This window comes from Eubalaena glacialis, chromosome 7, assembly GCF_028564815.1.
Source record: "Eubalaena glacialis isolate mEubGla1 chromosome 7, mEubGla1.1.hap2.+ XY, whole genome shotgun sequence".
Classification (NCBI taxonomy): domain Eukaryota; kingdom Metazoa; phylum Chordata; class Mammalia; order Artiodactyla; family Balaenidae; genus Eubalaena; species Eubalaena glacialis.
In genome coordinates this window covers 104,924,067-104,946,604 of record NC_083722.1, presented here as the reverse complement: position 1 = coordinate 104,946,604, position 22,538 = coordinate 104,924,067, and the positions used below count along the sequence as shown (strand labels likewise).

Here is a 22,538-nt window from a genome sequence, read left to right as displayed (position 1 = left end):
ACATTTCATATTCCTTTGACATTTTTTAGGATTTTAATTTTGAAGCATGGCAAAGAGGCAGAAATGGCTTTGGGCCATAGACAAGCAGAATCACTTTAAAATGAAGATAGTTTTTTTTTGGCTTGAGATCTTCCCCTAAAACTACCTAAAGAATGAAGACCTCTCCCAGTGCTGACTGGAACAGAAAGTATTTCTAATTCCCTATGAATGAAAATAGGAACAAAAGTATTCCAAAGCAAGGACATAACTTGAATTCAGTGCTGAATCCACTACATCAAGCTCCGGGGAAGGGGGCGGTGGGGAAGCCCTGAAGTTGACCTGATGATTGGGAAATACCAGTTAAGTGCTTTTGTAACTTCATCACTGTCAACAGGAAAACACTGCTATCCAAGCCTCCCATTTGCCTGAGAGTCAGGAGCTTCTAAACCAAGAAAGGAAGAAACCAAGCGGATTATTTACGAGCTCCTTCCCTGTTGCTGCTTGAAGCCGCTGTGCAATTAGCCTGTTTGTTACCGCGCCGGGCAAGGCCGGGCGAGTTTACACCGCTCGGCGGAGGTCGGCAAGGCCTGCCTCCCGCGCCTCCTAGCGGACCTGTGGCGTGGTGCAGCCCGTGCCACCCGCTGCAGGAAAGCGGGCCACCGGCCGGCAGCGCCGCGCACCCTGACGCCGTCTGCGCGCACAGTCTCGGCAGCGCTCTTCGCTCGCCTCCAGTCCCTCTCCAGCGACCAGTCAGGCTGCGGGCGAGGGGATTCCAGCCAGGCTCCAGAGTCCGAGCCCTCAGCGTCCTATCAGACTGGGTACCGGCAGCAGCCACCTCAACCTGGGCCGGGAGCGCAGGCGGCTTTGGAGCTGTCAGCGGCGGTGCAGCTTCCCCAGGGAGCCAACTTTAGGTTCGCCTAACGACTCGGTGCAGGTAGCTAGGTCCTGCGCACGGGTGGACGGGATGGCTGGGGCTGGTGGGGCCACTGGGACCCGGGTGGAGGTGGTGGGGTGCTTTGCGATTCTGGTTCCTGGAGGCGCCGCCTCCCTTGGCTGTCGGGGGCCAAGACACGTGTCGAGTTCCCGAACTTTCCAGGATGCTGGGCTGGGGAGGAAAGCCGCGAGAGGTGTCTAGGCCAGAAGGGTACTGGGAACAGCGTTTGGGCGTCCTGGGTAGTACTGAGCCAGGAGTGCCTCCAGGATGGACCACTGGACTGGGTTCCAAAGAAGCAGCTGTTGTGGAAGTTCAGGGGCGGATGGCTAGGCATTTTAGAAACGGGGGGTTGGAGGGGGCTGGTCCTGAGCTGGGTTTCCCGGGCAAGTGGCTGTTTGGGGGGTCTCCGGAGGGAGCCACTGGAGTAGGGTTGACTAGGAGAGGTGGCTGTGCTGTGGGTTCTGGGGTGTGGGTAGCTAGTAGGGGGGATCCCTAGGGGAGGTGGCTGGCTTAGAAGTCCCAGTCCCGGAGGACACTGATTATAACCCTCCCTCTCCTTCATTGGAAGCGACTTTCTCAAGGAACTGCGGGTCCGCTATTCCCGCTCATTTCGTGTCTCAGAGGGAGGTACCTGAAACGGGGATTTCTAGGGTGGCGGCTGAACACCCCCAGGGCCGGCGGTTGTGACCCTAGTCCTAGATGATTTGGGGTTCCTGGGAAGGGGACAGCTGAGCCGCACAGGCGTCGGCAGAGAAGCGTGCGTTTTCTCACAGCCCTCGGGGTTTGTTTCAGAGGCCGATCCATCAGATCGCTCCGCGGAGTCTCAGGGCGTGGAACCCAGGAGCCCCCAGGCACGCCCGGGCTGCGCGTCGGGCCCCGCCCCGCGCGCCACGCCTTAAAGGGCTCGAAGGCCTGGGGCGCACGGCGGCGGCCAGGGCCATGGAGGGTGCGCTTGCCGCCAACTGGAGCGCCGAGGCGGTCAACGGGAGCGCGGCGCCCCCGGGGGCCGAGGGCAACCGCACCGCTGGGCCGCCACAGCGCAACGAGGCCCTGGCGCGAGTGGAGGTGGCCGTGCTGTGCCTCATCCTCTTCCTGGCGCTGAGCGGCAACGCGTGCGTGCTGCTGGCGCTGCGCACCACGCGCCACAAGCACTCGCGCCTCTTCTTCTTCATGAAGCACCTGAGCATAGCCGACCTGGTGGTGGCGGTGTTCCAGGTGCTGCCGCAGCTGCTGTGGGACATCACCTTCCGCTTCTACGGACCCGACTTGCTGTGCCGCCTCGTCAAGTACCTGCAGGTGGTGGGCATGTTCGCCTCCACCTACCTCCTGCTGCTCATGTCGCTCGACCGCTGCCTGGCCATCTGCCAGCCGCTGCGCGTGCTGCGCCGCCGCGCCGACCGTCTGGCCGTGCTCGCCACATGGCTGGGCTGCCTGGTGGCCAGCGCGCCGCAGGTGCACATCTTCTCGCTGCGCGAGGTGGCCGACGGCGTCTTCGACTGCTGGGCCGTCTTCATCCAGCCCTGGGGGCCCAAGGCCTACATCACGTGGATCACGCTCGCCGTCTACATCGTGCCCGTCATCGTGCTTGCCGCCTGCTACGGCCTCATCAGCTTCAAGATCTGGCAGAACTTGCGGCTCAAGACGGCGGCGGCGGCGGCCGAGGCGGCCTCGGGGCCCGAGGGCGCGGCGGCGGACAGCGCCGGGCGCGGGGCTTTGGCCCGCGTCAGCAGCGTCAAGCTCATCACCAAGGCCAAGATCCGCACGGTCAAGATGACCTTCATCATCGTGCTGGCCTTCATCGTGTGCTGGACGCCATTCTTTTTCGTGCAGATGTGGAGCGTCTGGGACGCCGAGGCGCCCAAGGAAGGTAGCGCTGGCGGGAAAGCGGGAGGAGGGAGCGCCGCGGGGCGGGGCCGTGGTCCTGCTGCATCTGAACGTGCAGGGGCCGTTCTGTGTTGGGGGCCTCATGGGGGGATTTGAGTCATGGCCCCGTCATCCGCTGGCCAAGTGATTTGGGGCATAACTTCCCTGAGCCTTGACTTCCCTTTCTGTAAAATAGCAAAAATGATAAAAGTACCAGCTCTCCCCAGCAGCAGGGGAATGAAATGAGGAAATGCACGTAAACTCCTTAGCACAGTCTTTGGGTTACATATTTGGTTCACTATTATGGACCAGGAAACTGAGGTTCCAGTGACTGGCCTTTTCCACTTGCTTAGCGAAGCGGGGGAGCTGAGTTTCCAACCCAGGCCCAAGCTCAAGCTCCTGCCACGTAAAGTTCACTTTACGTTGAACTTCCACTTTAAGTTGAAGTCAACCTGAGCCCAAGGTCTGGTTTGGATCAGAGCAGCGGGAGGTGGGCGATTGGATTCCTCCCTAGCAAGTGTTGAGAAGCTGCGGGGCGGGGCGCCGTCAGGGTGCGGAGACGAGTCCTGAACCCGTCGCCCAGTGGGGACGGCGAGCTGTGCCGCGCGGAGGTGAGTACCGCGGGGACGGCGGGCAGGCGCGGGGCTGGCGGTGCTCAGGAACCGAGATGGCGCTTCTGCTGGCGGGGGGAGTGGGGGTGGGGGGGTGGCGAGCGGGGACGGGCAGGGAAGGGAAAGGGGACGCAGACTTTCCCATTTGACCGGGGAGGCTGGGGGATTTCGGGAGGCGGTGAACGCCCTCTCCAGATTGAAGGACTGGGAGGTCAGGGCTCTGGGAGGTCAGGGCTGAGGGTGGCCGGGTGGCCAGGAGACCGGGAGGAGACGGTAGAATGGAAGGCTCTGTGGGGAGGGATCTTGGGGGAGCAGAGCGCCTCGGGTCCGACTTGTAGCCGTCGCTTTGCGGCTGGGACCCCCAGGCAGCTCCCGCCTTCAGCCTTCCCCACGGACAATTCAGGTAGCTCATTAGCGAAGAGCAGGAGGGATGATCAGTGGTGGTGAATGACTTACACCTTTTGGTTTGAGGGTAAGCACGTAACACTGCGCTGGGATGCCCGCGGCTCACATGCCTGTAAGGAAAGACCCGAGGAGTTTGCTTTCACCCCTTCTGCCCTTGAGATAGCGCAAATGTTCCGTTTCTGGATAGAATCACTACTGCTAACAGTAGTCTCTAACACAGCCACCCCTGGAAGCTGAAATCTTCCTTCCTGCAGCTGGATAACTTTGCTTTGCTCTCTTCCCCAAACCACAGACTCCTTGCTTGCCCCAGCCCTCCCAATTAGCCCAGTGTTTGCCTTAGTGGCCAGAGCAGTTATCATTCAGCATTTATTGAGCACCTGGGGTATGCCCGTCTGGGTGGTTTGCAGGTGAGGATTGCTGTGAAGACTCAGCAAAGCCAGCCTGGCTTCATGGTGCAGCCCCTGGGAACACCTTAAAGAAGGGGTTCAAGGGTCCAAAGAGGGGAAGGCACTGGCTCCAGATCACACAGCAAATGGGAGGCAGACTAGAACTGGGGCTTCCTGCCCCCACCTCATCCCCCCAGCACCAGGCTTCTTTTAAAGGGCACACGACAGGGAGTTGGGTTGGGCAAAAGCCAGTAGTGGATGTTTCTAGACAAGGCATCAGGCCATACCTGTTTCCTGGGTGGGATCTGAAGAGATACTTGACGCAGGTCTTGAGGAGCTCAGACACCAGCCCTTAAGGAAGTGAGACCGACACTCCCTTAGAGCAGCTACTGGGGAGACTTGGCATCTCGGCCTCCCTCCAGCCTTTACTCACTGAAGGGTCTTCTTCTCCCTCCTTGCGTTCGTTCATTCTGCAGATAGTCTGCTCCTCTCTCTTTGCCGTCCCCTTGCCTCTCCTGCTCATTTTCTCCCTGGTGACTTTTCTCCTTCCTTCTCCCCCTCCCTTCCCCCCGTGACTTCCATGACCGCACCTGCGCTCCCCCTCCTCACTTTCCTCCCTAGAGAATGAGTATGTGGTCAACGCAGATCATGGTCACTCAGTAAAGTTTAGATCTTTTCTACACTTGAAAAGCTTATTGAACAATTCATTTTTCTGTCTTAAAAACAAGATACAGGAAGAGAGAGCGAGAGGGAGTCCCCAGCTAAAGTGGGGCCAGAGGCATTTTGGGTACATGTGGCCACCTGAGGATTTCCAAGTGGCGGGGGGTGGGAGGGGAGACGTGCAGCGGAGACGGGCTTCTACTCAGGCCCCAGGAGCAGCAGAGGAAGAGACGGGCTCCAGGAGCCTCAGGTCCTGTTTCTCTTTGCTCCTTTCCTGGTTCAGGGGAAAGGGTGGTGGCACGTGAAACACGCAGGTCTTCCGGGTCCTCCTTGGCATTCTGCCCTGTCTGCTCTGAGAAGAGCACAAACGCAGATGACAGGAGGGTCCTGATGCTGCTGCTGCCAGCACTCTCTCCCCCACAGTGTTGTCAGGAGCGGGCTCCCGGCTCACCAACCACAGAGGGCTTGGGCACCTGCCACTGGCCTGGTCCAGTCGTGCCTCGGCCTCAGGGCTGCAGGGTCCAGGGATGTGGGCTGAGCCAGAAGCACGCCTTGTGCCCACTTGGCATTAACTTGGATAATTACGAGTAGCAGGCTGGGATCAGAAACAATTGCGTTACAGTCACTTCGGAGACGTGACTCAATCTCGAGGCTCTGGGCAAGTAGTAAGGAAGGAACAGGACAGGGACGTTTGAGCTACTTGAGCTTTTGATCAGCAAAGTGGAATGGATGCACAGCCCTCACCTTCCTGTCCAGGAGGAAGGGAATTTACCAGAACGCAGACTCTCTAGCTCAGGGCCCCTGGCTCTGCTCATCTCCTGGCGAGTGGGGCCTGGAAATCCAGGGAGCCCTTGTGAACAGCGAGACATTCTTCCCAGCAGCCCGGGGGCAGGCAGCCTCAGGGACGCAGGAGGGGGGCCTCGTTCCTGCCGGCGGCTTCATCACGAAGCCTCTGGGCCAGCGAGCAGCTCCTTAAGCACTGACCACGGGTCGGGGCTAACGGGGAGGCTGGAGAAGTCACACGTGCCTTGGCAGCTGGCCTCAGGGCCACCACAGGACTCCAAGTCCCTCCTTCCTTAGGGTTCCCTCCCCCGCAATTCCCTCGAAATCCAGCGCGCCTTTCCCATCTCTCCCCTTGTACACCTTCAGTCACACCGAGCGCTGCCTTTGTGGGTTTAGAGCGCACCTTGTTCCAAAAATAATTTGAGGGGGGGCCCAAAGATTTGGGTGCCACAGCAAGATAAAATGGACGTGAGGAAACTGGGAAGAAAGGGGGAAAAGGTTAGAGAAATGGTAATACAATAATAGCAATTATGAAGTCTCTATCCGGGGCAGGGGGTGAGCTGCACATGGGGCTTCCTTTCATAAGAGCCAAAGCAAAGAGGAGAACTCTCAATTTCAGTATTTCCATTGTTCAGAGAGAAAAGCAGTGAGAGGAGAAAAAAGCAAGGGGAGGGTTGTGGTAATGTAATGACCCCCCGTTTCAGAGCAGCCACATGCTGGTGGGGCCCTGCTTTGGTGAGACTGGTGATGCTGCAGAAGGAGGGCTGGGACCAGACACCCCTGGCAGGTTTGGACAAGCCCCGGATGGAACTTTCAGGATCAAATTGCACAGCCAAAGATTTGGCACCAACCTTTTCCCTTGAACTCCGTGGAACTTGCTTTGCTGCTGGTCCCAAGGAGTCTGACCCCGGAGTGGTTCTCAGGGAGGAGATGAAGATGGATGGATGGATCCACTTGGTGGAGACTGCGGGTGGGCGCTGTAGGACCCCAGGTCCCCGTGCAGGGAAAGAGCAGGTGTTGGAGCCACGTGACTGGCCTGTGTTTGGAGCCCGCCCTCCCACTTTCTCCTGCGTGTCCTCGAGCAGGTGGTCTCTCTTCTCTGAGCTTCAGCTTCTTCCTCCTCTGTTATAATGAGGATAGCAAGTCTATTCACGGGGCTGTTACGAGGATGACATGGTGTGACCCGTGGCACCTGGGGGGCCCCGTGATCAATGTCACTCTTCTCTCCTCCCCCCATTCTAGTTGTTAAATGTTTTGTTTGTCTTCGTGGGATTGACTTTGAGAATCTCGGCAGGGATTTGAGCTGGAGGAGCTAGGCATTTTTGTCTTGAGAGCCTGGGTGGAGGGGCCTGGGGTGGCAGCAGAGTCTGCTGGACGGTCGGCGGTGTGTCCGGGGAGGCTTGGTATGTGGAGAAGCTCGTTAAAGCCGGAGCGGTGGAGTGTGAGCCTTGTCACAGCGGGGGGCCCCACCTGTCCTGTTCACTGGGGTGTGCCCAGTGCCTAGCACAAGGCGGGCCACCCGTCCGAGCTCAGCCGATGCTTGTTGAACAAATACGTAGGGTATGGGAAGAGGAAGGTGCACGTGACGGGGCTGGGATGGGTGTACAGAGCTGGACTCGAGAAATGAGGGCTCTCTAGGCAGCGCTCTGGCCGTAGGGTTGGCTACTTGGTGAAGAAGTGAGCGCCCCAGCACTGGGAGCAATCAGGCTTCTGCCGCGGTGGGTGCCAGGAGGAAGAATGCACAGGAGGCCTAGTTGTAAGCGTTTCCCCCGTCTGTGAAACGAGCTTGCCAGCACCTCCCGGTTTTTGTGGAACTGTGGCCCCTCCAGTGTGGCTGCCCGCCCACCCTGCCTTTCCAAAGACACTGTGCCCGAGGTGTGGGTGGACCACGTACCTCGGAGGGGCCTGCTTGTCAGGTGACCTAGGGCGGAGAGCAGTGGCTGGGGGGTTGGGCAGCGGCAGGAGGAGATAGGATGCAGCTTTCCTTGTCTTAAGCTTGGCCCTCTTGGGCATAAATTGCCATTAGATGGGCAATTAATGACCACACTCTGGTCTGATTAAGTAATTATGGGTTCTTTTATGTTCTCAACTAATGCTAATGTTTTCTCTTGGGTTTATGCCCCAACGTGACTTCAGTTGTTTACCCCCAAAGGTTTGATGAATAACAACAACAACAAAAAAGTCTATTGGGTGAAGCTTTGCTATATATTTTTTCCCATTTGATGGATGGTTGAGTGGTTTGGGGAGGGGGTGGGAGGTGGAGCAGGGGGGAGGGGGGTGGGAGGGCCCACGAGGGCCCACCCCTGCCTATCAGAGCCCCTGGCCCCTGGGAAGTGGTGAGAGTCCCCTTCAGAGGCCTGGTCTCAGGGCACCTGTGTGATTTGGGGCATGTCTCTGGGTCTCTGTCATTCCCACCTGAGCAGTGGGGATAACATCTTGTGGTAGAACACAACACCCTCTCTTGGCATCGGTTTCAGTAAAGTGAGGAGTTGCGTTTGTTAAAATCAGTAGTCGCCCCTTATGGAGTGCCAGACCCTGTGCCTGACCCCATCTCTTGTCCTCATCCAGACACAGCAAGGTAAGGGGGGGCGTTATCCCCGTTTTACAGATGAGGAAACTGAGGCTCAGAATGGCACAGCCTGCTCAACAGCACTGCTGAGTAAGTAATGGGGCTGGGATTCGAACCCAGATCATCTCACGCCAGACTGCTTCCCTCCCCACCACCCTCGGCATTGGGTCTCCTGGGTGCTTGTTAAAAAGTTGATTTCTGGCCCCGCCCCAGGCCGGCCAAAGCAGAGCCCTGCACCCTCTCCTGGAATCTCTTTCCTGCAGCACCCAGCATGCACCCACCCAGCTACAGGGGCACTAGTGGCCGGCCCTCTCAGCACTGTGGCTTCAAAGCCCATGTCCCTTGACTCCTCCACCCTGATGTCCATCAGCCATCCGCTGATCTCGCTGTCGTAACCACGTCTTCGCTTAGTACCTCTCGTGTCTGTACTTTCCTTCCCTTTTCCATCACCACCTTCTTGGTTTAGAGCACGGTTTCTCAACTTTGGCATTATTGACACTTGGGGGCAGACAGTCTTCGTTGTGAGTGTGGTGTGGGGCGGGCGGCTGTCCTGTGTGACGGAGGATGTTTAGCAGCATCCCTTGCTCCCACCACTAGCACCTCCCCGCAGTTGTGGCCACCAAAAAATGTCCCCAGAGATTGCCGAATGTCCCTTAAGGGGCAAAATCGCCCTGGTTGAGAACCACTGATTTGGACGCACTGTGTTGGCCTGTCCTGAACTAATATCTAACAAAAGAGTACCCTCATCCCCTCTGCCCTGGACTCTGGCCGATCTTCCTAGTGCACCTGCAGCCAGGCCTGCTGACTTGCCACTTCCCACAGGGCCTTTTGCTTTGCACCCATGCTAATTCTGTTTCCATCCCAGGAACACCTACCCGAGTCTCTTCTGCAGAGACCCATCCTTCAGAGCCCAAGTCCACTGTGTGGGCTGCTTTGTGCACAACTCCAGGGGGTTCCATTTAAGGATCCTGAGAATGAGAATGGTCTGTGAGAATGGTATTCCTAGGAGCTGTGCAGTACACAACCTGAACAACTGGACACGGCAGCTTCATCCAGTTCTGACTCTCGTGAAGCTTTCCCTGTTGCCCCCACCTGAGGGTCTCCTTCCTCCTCCAGTGCGTTCATTCTACAAGCAGTGATTCAGCGCCTCCCAAGGGTCCTGTCCACACAACCTCTGCCTCGATCTGTCAGTCCTCCTATGAGGAGAGTTGGCAAGGACCCCTCCCCAGTCCCTCACCTGCCCTCCTGTGGCCAGCAGCTGGCACATGCATAGATGTGGGACAGTCGGGCCAAGGTTGGTCTCTGGGAGGGACGCCCCCAGTTTCTGCCGGGTTGGTTCTGTCCCCGGGTGTGGCCACATGGGGCAGCAGCCCTCACCCTGGGTGGCTGACGAGAACTGTCTGGGGCTCTTTGTTGGGGTTAAGAATAGGGTTTAGGTTGTGGGCCGGGTGGAGGGTGCTGGTGGCACAGGGCCTGGCATGTAGTAAGTGCTCAATCAACGCTTTAAAAATAGAGAAATTTCAACATGTGTCAGCGTCCTGGGGTCAGTCCGTGCAGCTGAGGGAATGCAGGTTGCCGTGAGCTCAGGAGCACATTTTCACTGAGGGGCTGCAGTTTTTGTTGAGTGATGGCAAGCCCGGTGATGCTGGGAACAAGGGCATTGTTAAGAGGTCAAGAGAAGTTAAGGCCTTGCCTGGAGGAGACAGTAGGAGGCAAGGTGGGGAGGTTCTAGCTCTGGGTTTGGAAACCCAAGGGGACCCTTGCATGAGGGACGGGCGGGAAGGAGGTGTAACCAGGCAGTCTTTCGTGTCCTAGCCCCTGATTCCTGGCCACTGAGGGGCACCCTCTGCCAGCACCTTCCTCCTTACTCTACTGGGAGCTGGCACCTCCCACCCTTTGCCAGATGCTTCAGTACCACGGGCCTCTGCCCTCCACGGCCCATGCCTCACACTCTAATGGTCACTCCTACTCATTTCTGTTTCTTTCTCTTTCTCTCTGCCTGACCTTGATACCTGACTGTGAACGTAATTTCCCAGAGGGAATTGCATTTGAGTCCAGTCATCTTGTTAGGGGCCCATCTCCCATTGTCAGGCAGGGAAATTGTCTTTTTGCTTTTCCAACATGCTAGTGTCCGTGGCTGATTTATCAGGACTTCCTGTCTGCTAATTTCATGCTCATTTCAACTTAGTCCCTTATTGAACATTTCCCATTTTCCAGTTTCTGCTAGCAGCCAAGGACAGAGCCACAAATGAGACACAGTCCCCAACCACAGATTATAAACATGAATAATGACAGTATGAAGGGATGATGCTGTGAGAGAGGTATTCATTTATCAAGTACTGTGAGTGCCCCCAGGAGGCATTTATTGTTTCAGTCTCCCTGGGAAAAAATCAGGAGGATTTCAGAGAGGAAGCAACATTTGAAAAAGGTTTTGAAGGATGAGTAGGAGCTGGCTATGCAAAGAAGCAGATGCACATTCCCTGATGAGATCATTGAACAGTTACTTTATTTTCTTTCCCTGTATTGGAGGAATACTTGTCATGCTTCAGTGTGCACACAGATCACGTGGGGGAACTTGTTAAAGCGCAGATTCTGATTCAGTAGGTCTGGGTGAGGCCCATGAGTCTGTATTTTTAACAATTTCCCAGGTGATGCCTGTGCAGGGCCCCTGCAGCTGGCCTGTTGACTGTACAGTGAGTAATGAGGTTTTAATGTATCATCTCTGTGACCAAAACATGTGGCTTGCCTTTACACGTGTGGCCCAAATTGGCGGCAGGGCCCTGTCATTCTCTGAAGGGTAGAGAAGGGCTGGTTGTTCACAGGAAGCCCCAGCACTTCTGCTTCTAGGACGTGGTTATTCCTCAGGTCCTGCCTGGTGGACTCCACATGTCCCCAGATTTGAGCAGTGACATCACAGAAGACCATTTAAAGCTCTGTAGCCCACAGATTTAGTTCTTCTTCCTGACCTTACACATGGCGAGATCACACATCTGTGACTTTTACAATTCCAGTGTGGTAAAATGGTGGTCTTTTCAAAGAAGGTGCCCTGGAATACGTGTTAGTATTCAATCCTTATGTAAGTGCACATTCAAAAAACATTTTTTAAAAAGCCTTCTGTACACCACAACTCCCAAATTCTCATGTAGCTCCTAAAGGAATAAGGGATTTAGATTCCTTGTGAGGGAGACCTGATTCAGGATCTGGGCTGTGGGGAGGAGACCTTGAACCAAGTGATTGGTTTCTGGAGTGAGAGCCTCTTAGGCAAGTGGATGAGCTTGACCGGATTCAGATGAGAGGTGTCAGCTGAGCCACAGGTCTTTGAATTGTATGTGACACATGTTCGTTGCCTCAGGAACAGCGCAGCCGGAGAGGCCATGGCCAGCTGCCCCGTCAGCTGTTCTGGGCTAATTTGGGCCCAGGGTGACGCGATGGTGACGGGCGGGGGCAGTGCCGGGAAATCCAAACAGGGGACTTCTTGGGACTTGAGTAAAGCCGGGCTGGTGGGTGGGTGACTGCTGGGGGCACCCTGTCCTCGCATGGCCCTCGGCTGTCCACCTCCTCCGTGAGTGAGGGCACCAGGTGGAAGTTCAGCATGGTCTCTGTGTCCCGGGGGTAAAATGCCCAGCAGGGCACGTTTGCCGTTGGCGCGTGGCCATTCCCGCTCAGTCTTCTGCTTGGCACGTAGGAGCCCCCGCTTGAAGATCACCCCTAGTCCCCAGCCCTGGGCCCACCGCCCCTCCCCCGGTGCTGCAGCTCCCTGTTGACTGGAGGGCCTGTCTGTGCTTCTCTTTCCCGCCTGAGTTTGTAAATCCCTTGAGGGCATGTCCCCAGGGCCAACTCGGTGGCTGGCACTGAGCAGAGATGGCATGGAAGGAAGTGGAACATCGATCTCCTCATTTCCACCCCCCCACCCCCTGCCCCATGCCCTAAGCTCAGGCCAGGCAGGTGTGAGGGCCGATCCCTGGCCCAGCGCCTCCCACTCGGCCTTCCTTCTCTGCCAGGACCAGAGAGAGCTTTTTGCAGCCCTCAGGGCTCAGTCCTGGGGGACAAGTGTTCCTTTTACGGAGTGGAGTGGGAGAGACAGGTGAGAACCAGCTCTCCGGGTGGAGACCCTGAAATCCCGCTCTTGCACATGGTTGCATCCCCCTTCCCTTTTGGGCTTCTTGTGTCACCGGCAGAGTAAGTTTTTCCAAAACGGACTATCTAGAGTTCCTTTGGGGTCATGTAATCCAATCTCAGGGCTCCGGGTTTTCATTTTGTTTTGTTTCGTTTTTTTAATTTTGAAGTCGGGGAGAAAAGGGCAAAGGACAGTTTCTTGAATCAGCCTTAGATTAGGAGTCCCCAACCTTGGGCGATAAAAAGTTATACACAGTTGATCATATTTCATATCTGTAAGTAATAATACGATAATGTGAACACACACTTTGCCATTTACAAAGCCCTTTCACACTTTTTTTTTTCTTTCAATTTTCTCCAAGTCCTTGAGGGTGTCACCTCCATTTCACAGATGAGGATATTAAGGCTCAGACAGTAGATGTGGCTCAGAGAAATGAGTAGGTGGGAGGGGGGTTCACACCCCACGGGTTTGCGTCTGGATTCTCTGTGAGGGGCTCCCCAATGGCCAGAGCCCCCCAGGAGGTGCTGGCTGCTGACTACACCTCTCTTGGATGAGTCTGTCGATTCTGGTTTCCAGGGCCTTCTTTTATCCACACTGACTTCACCGTCGCTCTGCTTTATGGAATGTGTGGCTGGGGCCATTGTCGCCAGGAGCTTGGTAGCTGAGCTGGCGCTTCAGAGCAGCGGGCATGCAGGCACGGGGCGGACCTTGGTGCCCTGGTGTGGAGCAGGCACTGGACGTGGGCTGCCCGGGACAGGGTGTTACCCTCTGGCCCCAGGTGCAAGGTGGCCGAGCCAGGGTTTGTGGGAGGTCTGGGTACTTAAAAGTAAAGGCATCACCCAGTTCTGCTTCTGGTGGTGTGGGGAGAAGTGGGCTCAGCTTACCCTGTGGGTCTGCCCCTCCCCTTTTTGAGCCCTTTCCTTCTGCTTTTTAACATCTTCTCCTACAGGCATTTAGATCAAGGATTGGCTAACTTTTTCTGTAAAAGGCCAAACAGTAAATATTTGAGGCTCGCAGGATATAAGGTCTCTATAACAACTACTCAGCTTTGCCCTTGTAGTGCGAAAGCTGCCATTGACAATATATGAATGAATGGATATGGCTATGTTCCAGTAAAACTTCATTTACAAAAACAAGCAGCAGGTGGGGTTTGGCCCGTGGGCTGTTTGCTGGCCCCTCGTCCAGACCAGGAGACATTTCTGCCAGGAAGGATGGTGATCTGATAGGCAATGTGTTTCCCCTCCCGGTACGCTTGGATTTTAAAAGACCATTACGGGACTTCCCTGGTGGCACAGTGGTTAAGAATCCACTTGCCAATGCAGGGGACACGGGCTCAATCCCTGGTCTGGGAAGATCCCACATGCCGTGGAGCAACTAAGCCGGTGCACCACAACTACTGAGCCTGCGCTCTAGAGCCCGCGACCCACAACTACTGAAGCCCGCGCGCCTAGAGCCCATGCTCCGCAGCAAGGGAAGCCACCGCAATGAGAAGCCCCACGCACTGCAACAAAGAGTAGCCCCCGCTTGCCACAACTAGAGAAAGCCCGCGCGCACCAACAAAGACCCAATGCAGCCAAAAATAAATAAATAAAATAAATAAATTTATTTTAAAAATTATAATAATAAAATAAAAGGCCATTACTGGGGAGTGGGCAGTGCTTAGCCTCCTAGGGGGCCTACGTCTGTTTTAGGAAAGGGAAGTTGCTCTCTGACTCTATCCTTCAAATCATATGATGAGGGCAATTGCCCAGTCAGCCCATGTCTGCTTTGGGACTGAGGGGATTTGCTGCCTGGAACCAACCTGACTAGTGTGAATGCTGACCTAGCTTTAAAAGACATCAAACTTCATTACTTTCAGGTGGGAACACAGGGTGACTTGTGTGTCCCTCGGGAAGGCACTTCCCTTCTCCGAGCTTCACTTTCCTCATGTATAAAATGGAGATGAGACTGCTTTGAAAGCTGTTCTGTGCAAGCTTGAGCCATGATTCCCATGGTTGACATTGCTGCATTGTCATATGCCCCCTTGGAAGAAGCATCGTAAAATGCCAGGGACGACGCTTTCCATGCTTTGTTTTGTTCCTCTTCTTCAATTCTAGGAAGCCTTTCTAGCCGCTGGAAAGGGCGATGTTACAGCCTAAACAAGATACAGTAAGTGCAGAAAGTAGATGAGGTGCAGTTACTCCTTATGCTCAGAAACCGTCCATGGCTCCCCAGTGCCTGTAGATTCAAGTTCATGCTCAGCCTGGATTCAAGATCCTCCTCCTCAGCCTGGCTCTTTCCAGTTTCCTCTCCTGTGAACCCACCACCCCCCAACTCTGGCAGCCCCTGAATGCTGTTGGACAGTCTCACCTTTGTACCTTTATTTCTGTAGCATCCTTCCTTTGAAATGTCCTCCATAGCCTGTTTTTTATTCCCAAATAGCTTGAAATTCCACTGCTGGGAACCCATGTCTTTGGTTGGTTAGGATATTGCCAAATTTTTAAAAAGTCCAAATGTGCCCTTAGCATTTGGCAACTTGACACGAGCAGGTTCAGCTTAGAGGGTCATCCTTCCCCGAGAGCCAGGCTAGGCTGGTCATTCGTGTCTGTGGCCACCAGGTGGGGATAGAGGTGCTGGCCGTGGTCCCAACTCCTCCCAACCAGGCTGGCCACTTGGAGGTGGAAAAACTCGGGTGGGGCTACTCAGGAATTCATTAACTGTTTACTTTTTTGGGGTTACTTTTTCTGTAGGTTGTTTATAAAAATTAGGATAAATAAGTTAAAAGATCCAAATGTCAAGAGTGAGGCGAGTAACTTACATGAATAGCTAAGATAATGCCTTCTAACTCTGTTCAGCGAGGTAAAACGTGCTGCCTTTCTGTTCAAGTGAGAACTGCATCCCCGACACGTCCTTCTACCCATTTCAGAGCTCTGTACACCTATGTTCTTCCCTTGTGTCTGGCAGTTTACTTCTCAATGCCTTTAAAAAAATTTTTTTTTAATCTTTCTGCCGCGCCATGCAGTGTGTGGGATCTTATCCCCCGACCCGGGATCGAATCCGCGCCCCCTGCGCTGGAAGCACGGAGTCTTAACCACTGGACCACCAGGGAAGTCCCTCGATGCCTTTTCAAATTTTGACTTTTATGTGTTTATTTTGCCTCTTTCATTTTATATGTTTAACTATGATTTTGAGATATTTTTAGACTTTGTGATATTTCACCAGGTTTCTAAACTTAAGTTCATCCTTTTTTACACATCGAAATCAAATATTTTTTTCCATTCTCTTTCATAGAATTCAACAGTACTGGCTTCCCCCCACCCCACCCTTCACTTTTCCACTTTTCTTTTCTTTACTATTTTAATCTAAGGATTAGATCTGCTTTCTAATCCTTTGCTTTCTAAACATTTTTGTTTGCAGGACTTGTGGCTTTGCGTGTTGTAGCTTGATTTTGTTCCAGCAGGTGCACCAGGTAATTAGAGCAGTGGTTCTCAAACTTGGGTGTGCGTCAGAATCCCCTGGAGGGCTGTTTACGGCACATCGTTGAGCCTCACCCCCAGGAATCTGATCCACTAGATCTAGGGTGGGGCCTGAGAATTTACACTTCTGTCAAGTTCCCAGGTAAGCTGGGGACCCCTCTTTGAGAACCACTGAATTCCTCTTAAACAATCACCCTCCCCCTTTGGTGCTTGGAGATGTGGCCGACAGACGTCTCTGTGCTCTGTCTGCGTCCACAGTGGCGTCTAGATCTTGCAACTCCAGTCGGCCTATGAGAAATTCTTTCCTGGATTGAGCTCTTGAATTCTGGAGTTCTTCCTTGAAAACTTATTGCAGAAAATATCGGGCTAGTGGATTTTCCAAGCCTTCTTGCAGTTACCGTTATTCGTAAGGGTGTGGCCGTGAACAGCATTCTTGGGAACACCGTTTTCCGTGTGGGTTTCTGGGGGGCTGCCTGTGTCCTCCTCTGCCGCTGGGAGTGTGTACATTTGTCAGATCAAGGCCATTGAAGGAAACCCAGGCTCCCCCACCCCACCCCCTATTTGGAAGTACATAGGATTAAGAATTTTTCTTCCTCCTTGAAGCTTAACTTTGTGACAAGCAATGTCTTGAAGTTGATTTCTGATCATTAATTTTACCTGAAATTCAGTAAATCCTCAGTGTAATAGCTTCTGCACAGTGCCTCATATACTTTTAGTGTCCCCTTTTCCTGCACAAGTCTTATTTGTCGGCTGAAGCAGTGCTCTTAGGCGTATCTTCACAGAAACACTTTCAGTATTCTCAGCTGTGAAGGCAGCACACGCCTTGTCTCTGTGCCTTTGCCTGTGCCGTTCCTTCTGCCCGAAGCGCCCGTCCTCCCTTCTCTGCCTGGGAACCTCCTAAGCATCCTTCAGGTACCAGGTGCTCTTTCACTCTCGCAGTGTTCCTGGGAGATCTGGGGACTCTTGTTATCCCCATTTAAAGGTTAGGCAACAGCAGTTTCTTGGGGAGTTAAAGTATTTGTTGCTGGCGGGGCTAGAATACAAACTAGGTCTGGCAGCTTCTGCCTCCGCGCTCTTGGATACTCTGAGTGGGAGGCAGCCGATACTTGCGGGGTGAGTGATGAATGGACGGACAGGTGGCCGTGCCGGTGGAAGCCCGTGGTGGGTAAGCTTTGCTTGGGAGAAAGGACAGGGAATGTTCCAGGGCTGGGCTAAGCTGGTGAAGGCGTGGGGGGTAGGCTGAGTGCACGCCCAGAGCACGGATACGGAAGGCAGGCAGACTTGGTCTCTTTAGTCCTCCGTCTTGTGACTGGCACCTGGCCTCTGTTCTCAGGAGGCGATGCTTCGTGCCCCAGCAGTGATGCCCTGTTCTCCTTTGTCCCCACCCTCCCCACCTTGCAGCCTCGGCTTTCATCATTGCCATGCTGCTGGCCAGCCTCAACAGCTGCTGCAACCCCTGGATCTACATGCTCTTCACGGGCCGCCTCTTCCACGACCTCGTGCAGCGCTTCCTCTGCTGCTCGTCCAGCTGCCGGAAGGGCCGCCGGCCCAGGGAGACGAGCGTCAGCAAAAAGAGCAACTCGTCCACCTTCGTCCTGAGCCCGGACAGCTCCAGCCAGAGGGGCTGCTCGCAGCCATCCGCGGTGTGACCGGCGGGGCCAGGACCACCCCTCTTGGCTTGGATTGTACGACAGGGGCAATCTGGCCATTGGTGGTCGTGTACGTGTGTGTATAAGGTACCTTTCAGTTTGTGCCCCTCCTCACCTTGCGGGGGCTCGAGCGGGGTGGGGAAGTGGTCTCCATGGGGGAAGGTGTTAGGGTGACTCAGCCATCAGCCAAGCCCCGGATCTACCCTGGGCTCCCATGGGTACTCCTGCTGCCCTGACGCCACTGTTGCATCTGGCTGCTGGATGGGTTGTGGTTTTGTTTTGTTTTTTTTCCCCTGGACCTGTCATTTCACTCCAGTATCTTTTTACTCCTTTATCCTGGGATCTTGTGAAAGGTAGTAAGTATAGGATTGGTGACCAGATGGGTGCGGAAGCCTAGTGTTCTGAGCTTGGGATGAGAAATGGGACCTCGATGGTGGTGGTGCTGATATCCTCCTGGCCTCAGAGTGCTTCTGCCTTCGAGTGGACTGGTGCTGGCATCCTTGAGCACCAGCTTGTCAGACGGTGGCCCTAGAGCAGGAGATTCTCTTAGGAGACTGTCTGGCACAGGCAGCCAGTTAAAACTTGGGTTAAAAATTTTAAGAGGAAAAAAATGTTTAAGAAGCTAATACTTTAGAAGCAGCTGGGAAAGAAAAGGAAATAAAAGACATCCAGATTGGAAAAGAAGTAAAACTCCTTACAGATGATATGATTTTGTATATAGAAAATTCTAAGGAATTCATGCACACACATGCACACACAAACCCATTGGAACTAATACATGAATTCAAGGTTGTGGAATACAAGGTCAATACAAAAATCAAGTGTATTTCTTTACACTGGCAATGAACAGTATGAAAATGAAATTAAGAAATAATTTCATTTATAATAGTACCAGAAAGAATAGGAATAAATTTAATGAAAGAAGTGCAGGAATTAAATCCTGAAAACTACAAAATATTGTTGAAAGAAACAGAAGACTTAAATAAATGGAAAGACATCCTGTGTTCATGGCTCAGAGACTTAAATATTGTTAAGATAACAATACTCTCCAAGTTGATGTATAGATTCAGTGTAATCCCTATCAAAATCCTAGCTGGCTTCTTTGCACAAATTGCTAAGCTGATCCTAAAATTCACATGGAAATTGCACAAATAATAGAATAGCCAAATAAACCTTGAAAAACAGGGACAGAGTTGATGGATTCACCCTTCCTGGTTCAAAACTTATTACAAAGCTACAGTAATCAAAAGAATGTGGTATAGACAAAAAGACATATATAGACCAACGTAATGGAATAGAGAATTCAGGTATAAACCCTTACGTTTATGGCCAATAGATTTTTGACAAGTGTGACAAGAGAATTCAATTGGGGAGATTGTCTTTTCGATAAATGGCGCCCGGACAGCTGGATATCCACATGCAAAAGAATGCGGTTGGACCTCTACCTCATACTATATACAAAAATTAACTCAAAATGCATCAACCTAAATGTAAGAGCTAAAACTATAGAAGTCTTAGAAGACAACATAGGGATAAATATTTGTGACCTTGGGTTAGGCCATGGTTTCTTAGATAATGACACCCAAAACAGAAGTCAAAGGAAGAATAGATAAATTGGACCTCATCAAAATGGGGCACAAAACTTTTGTGTTTCATAGGGCACTATCAAGAAAGTGATAAGACAGCTCATAGAATGGAAGAAAATATTTGGAAGCCATATACTTGTATCTAGAATACATCAAGAACTCTTACGATTTAAGAATGAAAAGCCAAATAACCCAGTTTAAAAAATGGGCAACATATTTGAATAAACAAGTGAATAGACATATTTTCGTATCTTCTCCAAAGAAGAGATATAAGTGGCCCATAAGCACATGAGAAGATGCTCAATATTATTACTCACGAGGGAAATGCAAATCAAAACCACAGTGAAATAGCACTGCCCACCCACTAAGATGGCTCCAATCAAAGATACGGGCAACGATAGGTGCTGGCGAGGATGGAGAGAAATTGGAACTCTCCTCCGTCGCTTGTGGGAAGGTAAAATGGTGCAGCCAATTTGGAAAATAGTTTGGCAGTTCCTGAAAAAGTTAAACATAGAATTACCATATGAGCCAGAAATGCTACTCCTAGGTATTTACTCAAGAGAAACGGAAGCATATATACACACAAAAACTTGTCCACAAATGTTTATAGCAGTATAATTCATAATAGCCAAAAATGGAAATAACCCAAATACCTATCAACTGATGAATGGATAAACAAATGTAGTATATCTATACAATGGCACATTATTGAACTATGGAAAGCAAGGAAGTACTGACACATGCTCCAACATGGATGAACCTTGAAAACATCATGCTAAGTGAAAGCCTTGTGGAAAGCCACATACTACATGATTCCATTTATATGAAATGCCCAGAATAGGCAAAATTACCAAGACGTATTATACAATAGTGGTTGCCAGGGGCTGGAGGTTGGGGTGGATGGGGAGTGACTGCTAAGCCCCATATGGGGCTTTTTTTGTGGTGATGAAAATTTTCTGGAGTTAGTGATGTGCACGATTTTGAGAATATGCTAAAAGCCACTGAATTAAATACTTAAAAAAATGTTTACCAGCTGAATTCAGAGGCAACCAGCTTGAAGGATGCATTTCTTGGAATCTCTTACCTCCCAGAACTTTTGTTTCTCACTGACTCACCATTTCAGAAGAATCCATGGTTTTCTTACTCAGTTTTCCTGCGAGAGATGGTGTTTCCGGTTTCAGCAAAAGTACCAGCAGTGATAATACCTGGTAAACACGTTGTCAGATGTCCTCTCAGCCTTGAGGTACAATATGACCGTGTCCAGGAAACACCTTTAGTCGTTAAATACAGGACGTTATAGATCAGAGGTTTTCCGACTGGGACTGGCCAGCTCGATGGCACTCTGGGGCACTTTTTTTATTTGCACATATATTTTTGGACTCACTGTGACACAGCAAGAGCACTTCCCAAAGCCCCAGATCTCCACACACACTTTCCTCTTCTCCCTGCACACTGCATTGTACACACACGTGCACATACACACGCACACAGTAGAACGAGCTAGCAGGGTCTGGATGTTCAGGGAGAAGAGAGGCGTGCACTGAAATGCCAGTGTTCGAAACCCCAGCATTTAGGACAAGATCTTCAGTATACCTGGAGACTGAGGACGATGTCATCTTTGGACCCAGAGGCAGTGCAGTGTTGCTGTGACGGGCGCTTAGTGTCAACACCAGCCAGTCCTGGCTCTTTGGGAAGCTAACAGGATGCTGGTTTGGGGTTCCATGCCCACATCAGGACACTGGGCACCCTGGGTGCACGTGCAGCAGTGGTGGGGTCTGTTGGCATTTGAGCCTCTCTGCTCACCAGCCAGAGACGCCCCATTCTCTGCTGTTCCCAGGGAAGTTGCCATCCTAGCAGCTGCCAGAGGCCACTGGGGATCAAGGAGACAGCCACTTAGCAGATGTTTCTGACCCCGGGCACAACCTTGCTGAGAACCCAGGAGTTGCAGGGTTCTTGGGCACCAGAACCAACTGGGACACTCATTCTTCTCCTGTGAAAGCTCTGGTTGGGACCTTGGCTCTCATTATGGCACAGGAGTCTTTTGTAGCCAGTCAGTGACATTTGATTCCAGCAGCGCCGCTGGCTACGCGCCCCTCCACTCCCAGTCTCGTCCTGGAGAGTATTTTCACGATCGCTTGCTCTTTCCCCAACCCAAGCCTGGAAGAAAGAGAGTAGGGGTCCAGGACGCTGCCTCGGGCTCGGTCGTTTCTGTCCTCCTCTGGACCCCACTCCTAAGGTCCTCCAACCACCTTTGCCCACAGTTTCAGGCCTGTTTACAAACCTAACGCATGCCTGGAGGTGCCGATAAATTGGAGCGTGCAGATCTTCTTCCGGAATGTTTCATCGTTCTGATATTGAAAAGTGAAATGCGAACACTTGAGGACTCTGAGCCTTATTTCTTTAGGCCCTGAAAAAAAGTCTGTCACACCATTTGGTCTCCCTTGGGGGATGGGTCTACGGGTAATGACTGCAGGAAGCTGCCTTTTAAGAAGATCCTGGTTTCAAAGTGCTCGACCTTTTGTGTTTAATTGCGATGAAACGCCCCTAAATGCAAAATGTGAATTCCTCGATTTCGTTCTACTTGGTGACTTTCTGTGGCACCTGCTGTCTGTGCGCATTGGTGAATGATGTGCCCGATAATGAGATGCCTGCTTCATTAGCTGCTTTATAAAAGGTGCACTTAATAAACATATTTTTTTCCATAGATTGCTTTGCCTTCTTTCTTTAGCCTGAGAACAGTGACCATATCTGGTGGCTTACAGACTTGAATTTCTTTGCCGGCTTCCCTTGAATCCCCATAAATCTGTCTGATTATGACACAGGTGCATCTGAGCTGTGGCAGGTGGGGGGGGGGCAGGAGGGGACCTGGTCCCAATCTCTTGGGTCACAGGTACTCTCATTTATCAGAGTTCTGTCGGAAGATGCTCTAAGAGCCAGGAACAAACCTCTTGTACGGTGTAGCCACACCCACCGTGTGCCACTGTCTAACTCCGGACATAATGGGATTCTAGATTGTCACCTTGAAGGGACCCTAAAGCATATTTCTTCAAGTGGGATATGGGGGCCACCTGCAGAATCACAAGTGGTTTTGTGTTTGTTCCTGGGTTCCACTACTGAATCACAACCTGCGTCTTAAACAAGAGTCCCTGATGAGCCAGACGTCACGTATGAGAGAGAGCGGAATGCCACTCCCTCCTCTGGCCCGTTTTCATCACGCCCCCAGCGTGCTGTCCTGCCTGCTACTTTTCGGGGCCGGGGGTCCCCAGAAGGAAAAACACCTCAGACATACATGCATCTAGATGTGTGTCCTTTCTCCAGCCCCATGAGCTTCACGGGGGATGGAGTACCTGCTGTAGCCTGGCCCTTAGAGAAGGAGAGCCAGCTTGAAAAATAGGAGTCAGGGTCAAGTCAGGTCACAGCAAATGCGGCAGTGGTCAAAAGTCTGTGTAACCCAAGATTCCAAGTCTGAAACGGATGGCCTGACAATGTGAGAGACGTTTGATGGGGAGGCCCTTTGAGAGGGAGTAAGCGATGTTGGCTT

General features: G+C 52.5%; 1 protein-coding gene across 1 annotated transcript; it reads left to right on the top strand.

Moving 5' to 3' along the window:
• The first annotated feature begins 1,852 nt into the window (after positions 1-1,852).
• On the top strand, positions 1,853-17,411 carry OXTR (oxytocin receptor). The gene is made up of 2 exons (XM_061195566.1): positions 1,853-2,780; positions 17,164-17,411. The coding sequence occupies exons 1-2, from the start codon at positions 1,853-1,855 to the stop codon at positions 17,409-17,411; spliced, it is 1,176 nt and encodes a 391-aa protein (XP_061051549.1).
• Positions 17,412-22,538: the final 5,127 nt, after the last annotated feature.